Source organism: Ochotona curzoniae, unplaced genomic scaffold (genome assembly GCF_017591425.1).
Source record: "Ochotona curzoniae isolate NIBS_2020 unplaced genomic scaffold, NIBS_Ocur_1.0 patch371, whole genome shotgun sequence".
Classification (NCBI taxonomy): Eukaryota; Metazoa; Chordata; class Mammalia; order Lagomorpha; family Ochotonidae; genus Ochotona; species Ochotona curzoniae.
Window position 1 is genome coordinate 883,442 of NW_024466941.1, and position 11,789 is coordinate 895,230.

The 11,789-nt window shown below is 41.6% G+C and overlaps 1 protein-coding gene across 1 annotated transcript in view; it reads right to left on the reverse strand.

The window, feature by feature from the left end:
- LOC121167464 (protein enabled homolog) overlaps positions 1-10,995 on the reverse strand; it is a gene marked incomplete at its 5' end in the record, with an annotated part of 68,400 nt that extends 57,405 nt beyond the window's left edge. The window contains 2 exons of the mRNA XM_040996882.1: positions 139-316; positions 10,830-10,995. Coding sequence (XP_040852816.1) covers positions 139-316; positions 10,830-10,995 — 344 coding nt within the window. The remainder of the gene's footprint in view (positions 1-138; positions 317-10,829) is intronic.
- Positions 10,996-11,789: the final 794 nt, after the last annotated feature.

The following is an 11,789-nucleotide window of genomic DNA, read 5'->3' on the forward strand; positions in this document are numbered from 1 at the left end:
CAAAAGCTCATATATTTGTAGAAAAAACAAATGCAAAAACTGCTTCAAATAAGGATGATTTACAAATTAATCAAAATATTTGCTTTAACATACATGGCATTTCACTTCAAGAATGCAAGTAAACCATGGACACTTTACCTGCTTCTTGCGAATTTAATACTTCTAAGGCATGCATCATGGCACTTGCGAAGACATTGGCATCTTCTTTGCTGCCAAAGTTGAGACCATACACCTGTCTAGCATCTCGCCATTGGTGGAAGGTCTGTGTAGCTTGATTGTACTTCAACCCTTTAGGAATGGCACAATTTATCACAACCTAAAACACAATAATTTAGAAAGTCACACTAATGATTGGCAAAATCAGTCACGTTAATAGTTGGCATGCAAATCTTAATTGTGTATGTATGTCTGTTTTCATCCAGACCTAACAAACTTGGTTAAAAACAATCAGATCAATTACCCAGTGCAAAATCGGTCTGCAGAAAAATGAGCAAAGTGAAGTTGTCTGAGAGTGAAAAAGGTCAGCCATGAAGTCACTGCTCTGGCACAGCCTGTTAGAGAGCTGCTTACAACACTGGCATCCTGTACTGAAGTGCTGATTGATTTAGGTCCCAGAGGCTCCACTTCAGATCCAGGTTCCTCCCAAGACGCCAAAGGTGGCAGCAAAAAAATGGCTCAACTCACAGGCTTCTGCCGGCCATGTGGGAGGCCAGAATGGGGTTCCTGCCTCCTGCCCCAGCTTGGCCCAGATGTGGCTGGGGTAGCCATTTAGCAGACAAACTGGCAGATGGAAGATTTCTGTTTCTCTCTTCCACCCTCCTCCTTCCTGCTTTACCTCTTTTCCTCTTTCAAATGCTCACATCTTTAAGACAGAAAAAAAAAGTGTGCCTTAAAACAGTAAAGCACACAGAAATTGCATCCCCTATGAGATACATTTTTAGTTGTCAAATTACTACAAATATAAAAGGACTTTAGACTTTGTATTTCAGCGAATACTCCACATACCCAAAACCTGAGCAAGAAACATAACAAGAAGCTCCTCCCTTAACTCCTGCCATCTCACAACATTTACCAGCCACACTATCATTAGTTTGGCAGATATTTACCTTTACATAAACATGATTATGCAATAGTACTATAACGTACCTGTCCTTTTTTTCAAAATTGTGTTTGTGGCAGCCATCTGCTACATGTAATTGGGTTTGATAATTTTCACTGCTCTGTGCAGTCTTTTATATAAATTGTGTTTATTTATCCATTTGTCCATTAATGAACATCTGGATTATTTGCAGTTTGGGAATATAACAAATAGCACATTTTTAAAATGTCTTTTGATACACACAGGCACGTACTTTTATTGAGCACATACTCATGAGCAGAATTACTGCAGACTATGCTGAAATTCTCAAGTAGGTAACTCCAAATAGCTTCTCAACCTGGTTCTAGAACTTCCACCTCCATAACAATTTGCATTCCTCCTCCTCCTTGTACCATTACAACTGGTACTACTAATCCAAGTTCATTTATTTATGGATTCTCAGCATAACTTCTTTTACAAATATCTGCTTAAACTATACCCCCTGCCCAGTCTTCCCTGAACTGCCCAGGTTTTCCTCCACTGCTTGGCGGGAGCCTTTTATAAGTCCTGGATGGGATCCCACTGTGCATCATCTGTTGTGCAGACATCCCTCTCGTTCCGTGACTTGCCTTTTTGCTGTTTCTGGAATCCTAAACATAGTTCCTCATTTTTATTTAGTCCAAACTCACAATCCTGTCCATTACCCCTTATGTTTTTTATGTCCAGCTTTAGAAATGTTTCTCAATCCCAACGCCGTGAAAACCCCATATCATCTTCCAAAAGTTTTATTAAGACTTATTTATTTGTATTGTAAAGACAGATATACAGAGAGGAGGAGAGACAGAGATAAATATCTCCCATTTGAGAATTCACTCCCCAAGTGACCGCAAAAGCCAGAGCTGAGCCAATCTAAAGCCAGGAGCCAGGAACTTTTTCTGGGTCTCCCATGTGGGTGCAGGGTCCCAAGGCTTTGGGCCGTCCTCAACTGCTTTCCCAGGCCACAAGGAGGGAGCTGGATGGGAAACAGGGCCACCAGGATTAGATACAGTGTCCATATGGAATCCTGGGGCCTGCAAGGCAACGGCGGCTTCAGCACTGGGCTGCTTCGTTGGGCCCACAGGGATACATCTTTTCATAAATAAAATGTCTGTATGGCTCTATTTTTGTCCTCTTGGTCAATATATCTGCCATTCTGTTGAGATTACAATACACTCACTTTATATTAAATCTCAGTAGCCACTAAAGTATCTTCTTCTATTTTCTTAATATTGTTTTGGCTCTTTCAGCCCTTTGAGAGAAACTACAATTTCATATTCTGATGGTCAATATTCATCAAATGTAGAGTTAAACACCAGTGTTGTGGCACAGTGGCTTAAACCATCACCTGTGACACTAGCATTGTATATTTGGTGCCAGTTCAAGTCCCAGCTGCTCCATTTTCCATCCAGTTCCCTGTAAATGTGCTTGGGAAAGCAACAGAAGATGGCCCAAGTGTATGGACCTTTGCAGCCACAACACCCAAATGAAGTTCCTGGGTTTAGCCTGGCCCAGCCCTGGCAGATATGGCCATTTGGAGATAAAGATCTTTCTGTCCCTCACTGTGTGTGTGTGTGTGTGTGTGTGTGTGTGTGTGTGTGTGTGTGTGTGTGGTAACATTCCCCTTTAATAGCCGGGTGGGACCTCAGGGGGTGGGGTGCCTGGACCCAGCTACAGGGGCCCCTTGCCCACTCACCTCACAACCCTGAGTGGGGGTGCTGAACAGCACCCAGCATGGAGGAGGGAGGCTAGACAATTCAATTCATTTTCCACTGCTGAGTGGGCAATGCCAACTGTAATCATGTGGTGGTTAAAAAAAATAACTACAAAGTGCTCATAGTGCAGGTAGAAAATTAAAAAACAAACAAACAAACAAACAAAAAAACTAAGGGCAGGTGGCAAGGAGACAGGTGGCCAAGGCAGAGATTCTGGCTGCCCCCCACCCCTCCATCTGAGGCCCCCAATAAGTATTCGCAGGGTTAGGGTTAAATTAAAATAAATCTTTTTAAAAGACTTGATCTGAGGGAAACTGATATAAAAAAAAGTTATAATCCATGAATATAATACACCACCTTGTATTTAGATTATTTTCAACACTTTACAGCTGTGTGTAAAAAGATCCTAAACACCTTTCATTAGATTTGTTAGGCAAACAATTCTTTAAAACTTTCACTTTCTTTGATTCCAACTATTTATTTCTGCATCATGACAATGTACCTAGCAGAAGCAGCCTTGCTAAATTCATGCATGAACTCAACCCTAGTAATTTAATCTACTCATTAACTCGAACTTCTCCCATCTTCTATCATTCCTAATCATTTATTTCATGTTTTCTCTCTAAATACATAGGCTCATTTTATCTGCAACTGATGGTTTTATTTCTTCCATCTGAATTCTTGCATGCTATGTGTCTTTTACACCTTCACACAGGCAGAGAATTATAATCCACTGTTGAAAGGAAGGGTGACCCCAGGTGTCTATCTCACCTGATCTGAGAGGGAAAGCCTTCTCAATTTCACTATGAAATGTCACCTTTGATGTGAGCATTTCTGTAGATGTTTTTCATCTGAAAGGAAAGAACTTTTCCATTCCCCAACAGCTAAGGGTTTTCAACAGGTGCCTTTGGCATATCTTGAGGTGGCTATCTGGCTTTACTCTTTTTATGTGTAAATTATTCTAACAGCCTTTCTACCATTAAGCCAATCTCACACTCCAAGGATAAACAAACCTGATGCTGTATATGAGGAACATCAAAACTCAACATAATATGTATTTACAGGAACCACTGGAAGATCTTTCACACACAGATGTTCAATTTTTGTGCAAAAACTAATTTGTTTTTTAATTATTTCATAAATTTTGGGTGAATGTCAAATTTCAATTTTTATAAATTCTTAAGGTCTCTGTTTGTACCCTAGAATTTTTATATCTGTTCATGAGCAAAATCAACCTAAATTCTCTTCAGCCACATTCATGCCAGGTTCTGATAAAGAAATCACCTGACCCAAGGATTTTTTTTTTCCTGAAAATATTCACTTTAATGACTATAAGAACAGTAGCAATGCATCTTTCTTATTGAAAATGGTCATCGGTGTCTTTTTCTCAAGCAGTCCCTCCTTGGAGGAACAATTCTCTCCTTAGTGTGTTTGCTTTCTAGTGCATTAACTTCCGTTCTTAACTTCATTATTAACCTTCTTATTTTGCTTGGCTTTAATTAATGTCTTGAGGTGAATGCTTAGCCTTAAAATCAGTAACACTTCTTTTCTATGTAAAAACTGTAGTCTGTCAATTTCAACTAACAAGTTTTATCTGCACTGTACCAGTGTTAGTAATGTAGCATGTTTATCATCCTTCAACCCAACACATTTTTCTGAAGTCATCATTATTTTGTCTTTGCTCTATAGACCTTTGTGAACAAAGGTATTTAACATTTTCTTTAAATTGGAAAGGCAGATTTTACAGAGAGAAGGAGTACCAGAGAGACAGAGAAAGGTCTTCTATCTGCTGATTCACTCCCCAAATGGCCACAACAGCCAGAGTTGAGCTGACAAAACCATGAACCAGGAGCTTCCTCCAGAGGCCTCCCATGTGGATGCAGAATCCCAAAGCTTTGGGCCACCATCTTGCTTTCCCAGGCCACAAGCCAAGTAGCTGGATCAAAAATGGAACAGCTGGGTAGAGCAGGCACTTGCAGGTGTAGGATTAGTCAACTGAAGCATCACCCTGGTCCCAAAGTATTTAACTTTTAATCTTTCAGTTTCTCTAGCATTTTCCAGATTAACTGCTATAGCCAGAACATACTTTGGTTTAAATCCTCTGAGACTTGCTTTTATATCCAAGCATATATTATTCAAATTTTGAATATATGTATATTTCTTTTGGGAAAAAAAGGAGGGGGTGACATCTATCTGCTTGAAAGAGTTCTAGAGAGATGGGGAGACAGATGATCTTTTAGATCACTCCCCAAATGGATGGGACAGCTGGGAACAGCTGAAACTACGCCAGGCCAAAGCCAGGAATATGGAACTCCCATGTGGGTTTTTCATATGGTTAGCAAGGCCCTAAGCACTTGGGTCATCCTCTGTCGTTTTTCCAGAAGTGTTAGCAGTGCAAGATCTGGACTAGAACCTACATTCAGAGATGTTGTGTCACTAGCAGCAGCTTAACTTACTGTGACACACTGCTGGCTGGTAATTATGGAATTCTTTGGGATGCATTTTTTTTTTCTTCCAGTACTTTGAAATCAGTGCCTTTCAAACTCTGTTTGCTGAGACTACTAACCTGCTTCTTTTTAAGCTCTCTCTTTTCCACTAATTCTGCTTAAGTCACTTCTACTTAGCTTGCAGGGATTTCAATCAGATGTATGGTTTCATATTTATTCCACTTAGTGGTTGAAATAATTTCTAAGTTGATGCTTTCTCATCAGTTTTTAGAAGGCTTAACTATTTCTTCAGTTATTTATTCTCTCCTCTTTTCCTGGTAACAATTATTCCTGTATTACAGTTGTTCATTATACTCATTAAGTTTCTTAAATGTCCCTGTTTCTATCTTGGATCCAGTCTGGCTTATACCAGTTCACTAATTCTGTTTAGCTGTTTCTAATTTATTGTAAAATCCATCTATCACCGAGTTGCTAACTGCAATCATTTCAGATAATTCCACTAACTGGATTCTCCAATGGGTCTGTTCTATTATACTTCATTTTGTCTCCTTGTACACCTGGTTACTGTGAGTGCCAGACATTGTGTACGGACAACTGTATGGAAATTAAGACTTAAAATTATGTCCTATTTTTCCAGAGACATTTACTTTTGCTTCTGGCAAGCAGTTCAAGAAACTAACAAATTCATATGGCCTGAATCCAAGCAGTGTCTAGAACAATGAGAGGCTGTGTTTTACTGTCTGAAAAATCCAGTTTAGCTCTGATCCAAGCTCCTTCTGCGGGACGGGACTCCTGGGGCCACTGTAGGAGTTGCCCACTATTTCCTCCTGCGTCACTGCCACCCCTACATTTAATTTTTGTTACATGAGTCCCAGAAATGTGCTAAAAGCTCCCGCTCAGCTTCTGAGGTCCCCTTTTCAAAAAGTGTCACATGCCTCTTAGTAAACAGAAATCTAAAACTTGGCTTTCCTTTCTGGCTTTCTAGCTGTGGACCAGGAATTCTTCACCACTATACAAACTCTCCAGAAGGGTTTGGAAGTGGATGTAGATGGGCATATAACATTATAAATGCATGTAATGCCTCAGAACTGTACACTTAAAACTAGTTGAAATGATAAATTTGGTGCTATATATCTTTTATTACAATAAGAAAATATTATGACCATTTACCATTTTTGTAAATTTAATTACAAATACTAAGCTGCTAGAAACTGATAGCAAATGGAACTGATCATTATTAGAAAATTATAAATCTCATTTTATGGTAAATCAAGTTATTTTACATTTACTTTCACAATTGTTCACTAACAGAATGCTAAAATTTTTTGAAGAAAACATTACTAGAATCAAAGATATGTAAATGGTTGTTTTGCAATATTCAAAATGCTTCAATTCTATGTATGGCCATATACTAAGTATACTGTCAAGTGTGCACTTCATTGAAACACTAAATTTTGTACCTCAAATCCAACAAACTTGACTGCAAACTAGCTGTGATGTTCATTCCACACATACCTATCCATTTTTCGACTGGTCATACCCAGTGTAAATGGAGCACTAAAAGCCCACTTTTCCTTGTGACCAGGCTCAAAATTGTCTTGTCTATGAAGTCAACCATGAGCCTTTGCCCTATCTTCTCAACAAGCTGGTGAGTCTTTCATGCCCTCACAAGACTATGATTTATGTTTTAAGTGTACTTCTTTACTAATATGCTTAACACTCATTCAAAAAAAAAAAATCTGTTAACTGTATCTCTCTTGCAATGTGAAGAACTATGTTACCTGGGCCAATATCATGGTGCTGTACACTAATCCTCTGCTCTGTGATACACCTCCTAACCAGGCTCCTCCACTTCTGATCCAGCTCCCTGCTGACAGCCGGGAAAACAGAAAATGGACTACCTGCTTGGATCTCTGCATCTGTGTGGGAGGCTGGGGAAAGGCTCCTGGCTCTTAGCTCTGGACCAGTCAACTCTGGCCTTTGCAGCCATCTGGGGAGTGAAGCAAGAGAAGGAGAATCTCTCTGTCTCTAACTCTGCATTTCAAATTAAAAAAACTTTTAAAGAAAAAATGTGTTTTCACTACCCTCACAAAATTAAAAAGGCACAGAGTAGCCGAGATACCAAGCAGTAACCTGACACAGAAAGCCAGCAGCACAAGCTGCAGTGCCCAACGACATCTGTGCTCCCCGGCTCAGTAACCTATGTGCTACAACCTACTGCTGAGCTCCAAGAACTGGCTTAATTTCTAAACATTTTCTAACCTTCATAATCTTAGTGCCACAAACTATTCACAAATATAATTTAAAATTTCCAGGCATTTTAAGAAAGCTCCAGTTTTCAAAACCTAAGAGTCACAGAACAGATAAATTATCTTACGAATAAAAACTGCTTCATATGAAAATGTCCTGGCCTAAACAAATGTCTTTTCATTGTTTTTAAGTATTAATTTTCTCTTTGTCAACAGAATTTCAGGATTGCTCATTAATACTTTCATATGATCATTCACCAAAACTTATCAAAAGAAGTATTTATTCACCTGGTATGTATGTTCAGAGACTGGCACAGTAATGTAGTGCATTAAGCCACTGCCCGTGAACAACAGCGTCCCACATGGGTGCCCAATGAGTCCAAGCTATTCTACCTCTGATTAAGCTCCCTGAAATGCACCCGGGAAAGCAACAGAATCTAGTCCATGTGCGTGGGTCCTGCACCCACGTGGGAGACCTGAATGAAGCGTCTGGCTCCTGGCTTTGGCCTGGCCCAGCCCCAGCTGATGCAGGCATTTGGGGAGTGAACCAGTAGATGGAAGTCTACCTTCCTTCAAATAAAAATAAATTCTAAAAAAAAAATTGTTTAGAAGACCAGCACAATAGCCTAGCAACTAAAGTCCTCGCTTTGCATGTGCTTGGATGCCATTTGGGCGCCCCGATTCCATCCAGTTCCGTTTGTGGCCTGGGAAAGACGCTGGAATCTTGCACCCACTTGGGAGACCTGGAAGAAGCTCCTAGCTCCTGGCTTGGTATCGGCTCAGCTCCAGCCACTGTGGCCAACTTGGGGAGTGAATCAGCAGATGGAAAATCTTCTTTGTCTCTGCTCCTCTTTGTATATCTGACTTTCCAATAAAAATAAATCTTTAAAAAATGTTTAATGTTTTCTTCTTAAAAAAAAAAAAAAGAGGGCCCGGCGCAGTGGCGCAGTGGTTAAGGTCCTCGCCTTGCATGCCCAGGATCTCATATGAGCGCCAGTTCTATCCCGGCAGCCCCGCTTCCCTTCCAGCTCCCTGCTTGTGGCCCGGGAAAGCAGTCGAGGACGGCCCAAAGCTTTGGGACCCTGCACCCGCATGGGAGACCCGGAAGAGGCTCCTGGCTTCGGATCAGCATAGCATTGGCCGTTGCGCTCACTTGGAGAGTGAATCATCAGACGGAAGATCTTCCTCTCTGTCTCTCCTGTCTCTCCTCTCTGTATATCCACCTTTCCAATAAGAAAATAATAAAAATAAATCTTTAAAAAAAAAAAGAACAAAACAATTTGTATGAAGTTTTGCTTTCACTGTTTTCACTACAACTGCATTGTGCAGAGGGCAATTCGTTCGTCTTTGGTCTAACTCACTGCAGACAAAGAGGAGAGAGAACATGGACCATCACCTGGGCTGCACATGGGCCAGAGGGGCTGCTCACCAGACAAAGCTGAGCAATACAACAGGTCAGCACACACAAAGGAAGAGAGAAAGGCAGCAAGGGGGCAGTGAGGCGAGAGCAGGCACATGACAGAGAAACTGAAGATAGCCTCGGAAGGCAGAGGAAGGCAGGCCAACTAAGCTTATAGAACGTTAGTGAAGTCAGCAAAATTCCCTCCAGAGGAGCGCTGCATGCGCTTTTGTCAGGTGCTCCCAGAACGTCATAGGCCTGCAACCTGTGTCTGCCAGCTTCCTGTCTGAAGCTGTGCATGTGAAGTCGGACTTTCCCATTTCTCAGGGAAGATCTTATACCAATTCACAAATTTCTTTTGCTTCCTTGTCCCAATGAAGATTTTTCTTAGTCCTCTTTTCTATGGGACATAGCCCCTTCAAGACTCAAAATGGTTTTGCAAAGGTATCAGTTTTACAGGCCCAAGGTCCCTAATTTGCAATCGTAACAAATCCAAGTTCCTAGTCTATAGCTACCCATCCATAACCTTTATCCCCCAAACCCAGGCCTCCTGCCACCATCTGTTGACAAACCCTACCAACACATTTCCTAGTTGAAATCTAGGGATCCACATTCTTTTCTTTAAATCTTTACTACTGGGACCCAGCACAGTAGCCTAGCAGCCAAAGTCCTCGTGTTGCACATGCACCAGGACCCCATTTGGGCACCGGTTCCTGTTCTGGTGGCCCTGCATACAGCTGCCTGCTTGTGGCCTGGGAAAGCAGCCTAGGATTGCCCAAACCCTTGGGATTCTGCACCTGCATGGGAGACCTGGAAGAAGCTCCTGGCTCCTAGCTTCAGCTCAGCTCAGCTCAGCTCTGGCTGTGGCAACCACTTGGGGAGTGATTCAACAGATGGAAGATCTTCCTCTCTGTCTCCCTTCCTCTTTGTATATATGACATTCCAATAAAAAAAATTAAATAAATCTTGGGCCTAGTGGCATGGCCTAGTGGCTTAAGTCCTTGCCTTGAACGCCCCGGGATCCCATATGGGCGCCGGTTCTAATCCTGGCAGCTCCACTTCCCATCCAGCTCCCTGCTTGTGGCCTGGGAAAGCAGTCTAGGACAGCCCAAAGCCTTGGGACCCTGCACCTGTGTGGGATACCCAGAAGAAGTTCCTGGCTCCTGGCTTCGGATTGGCATAGCATCGGCCGTTGCACTCACTTGGGGAGTGAATCACTGGACGGAAGATCTTTCTCTGTCTCTCCTCCTCTCTGTATATATGACTTTCCAATAAATAAATAAATCTTAAAAAAAAAATTAAATAAATCTTTAAAAAAAAAAGCTTTTTTACCTTTTCCCTGAGTATAGAGCAGGATGAATATGTGTAACATGGGCTGATGCCAACATTGCAGCAAAATATTTCCAAAATACTTTGTAAATCTATAAAGTTTCTGATGCCCTTAATAGACTGTTAATGCCAGGAAGAGCCCATCTACCTTTCCTCTATCTACTAGTCCTGATTCAAATGATCCCGTAATCAGATAATCCAATTACTTCCAAGGAAATCCAGAGCAGGGAGGTAGAGTATGTCAGACAATGGACCTTGGAAGGACTTTCTCATCCTTGCACCTGCGACACTGACAGCATTTCAGAATTACTGAAACCACCTGAGCAGTATCCTTCCAGCAGCCCTGTATCAGGGATCCTGGGATAACAGCAGTTGGCTGTTCCCCATCCCTAGGTACTGAGGTGGTTGGGAGGCTGGGTGTGGCTTCTTCCCTTATCTCCCTCCTTCCCTCAGACACAGAAAGAAGAAAAAGAAAATTTGGAAACAATGATCTTACCCACTTCCCCTAAACCCTCCACCTTTCCTTCCCACCCTGATCAACCATGTAAACATCATCAAAAAGAAACAGGCCCTTACCTGATGGTCCTGAATCTTCCTGCCCACCACTCTGAATGTGTTGTTGCCTGTATGGTGATAGATATGAACTCTGCTAAAGCCAGTCGAGCCACCAGCTGGCACCCACTTCTTATTGGCATCGTCATAAACCATCACAGCAGCTCTTGCCTGGCAGATACTTTGTTCACTGTAAAAATCAAATAAATACATACATAAACAAACAAAACAGGCAAACTTAAATTATTCTAAGTATCCTAAATATTCTGCATAATCAAATAAGTCAGGATCATGTAACAATTCGTGTCGGGGGTGCTAGAGCCTGTGCAACAAGACACAGGCTTCCCAGCTTTACAAGCAAAGTTTAACGGAGAAGACCAACAAACAAGCAAAGCATGATAAGGAACTAAATGGAAATCAGAATCCACAAAAAGCAAACTAGGACAAAAAAATAAAGAGAAAATTCAAAGTTTTCCTTTGAATTTAAGTATTTAATTTAATGATGAAGATAAACATTACTACTAATTAACCACCATTTGTTTAACTGTATACATGTTATGTTATTATATGGGTAATCTGCTATTACAGCTTTGTTGAAAGCTGGCACCGGGGTGTATTAGACTGGGCTTCTTCCTGCAGCACCAACTTCCTGGCAGCCTCACTTCCCATCCAGCTCCTGCTTGTGGCTGGGAAGGCAGTAGAGCATGGCCCAAAGCCTTGGGACCCTGCACCCACGTGGGACATTCAGGAGAAAGCTCCAAGCTGATTAATCTAGCTCTAGCTGCTATTGTCATTTGGGGAGTGAACCAGCAGATGGAAGATATCTCTGCATCTCTCATTTTCTCTGTATTCTGCTTTTCAAATAATAAGATAAATCGTACAAAATAAATAATTGTGGGGGCAGGCTCACTAGCTCAACTGGCTAATGCTCTATCGCTAAGCACCAGAATCCTAAATGAATGCTGGTTCATGTTTTGACAGCTC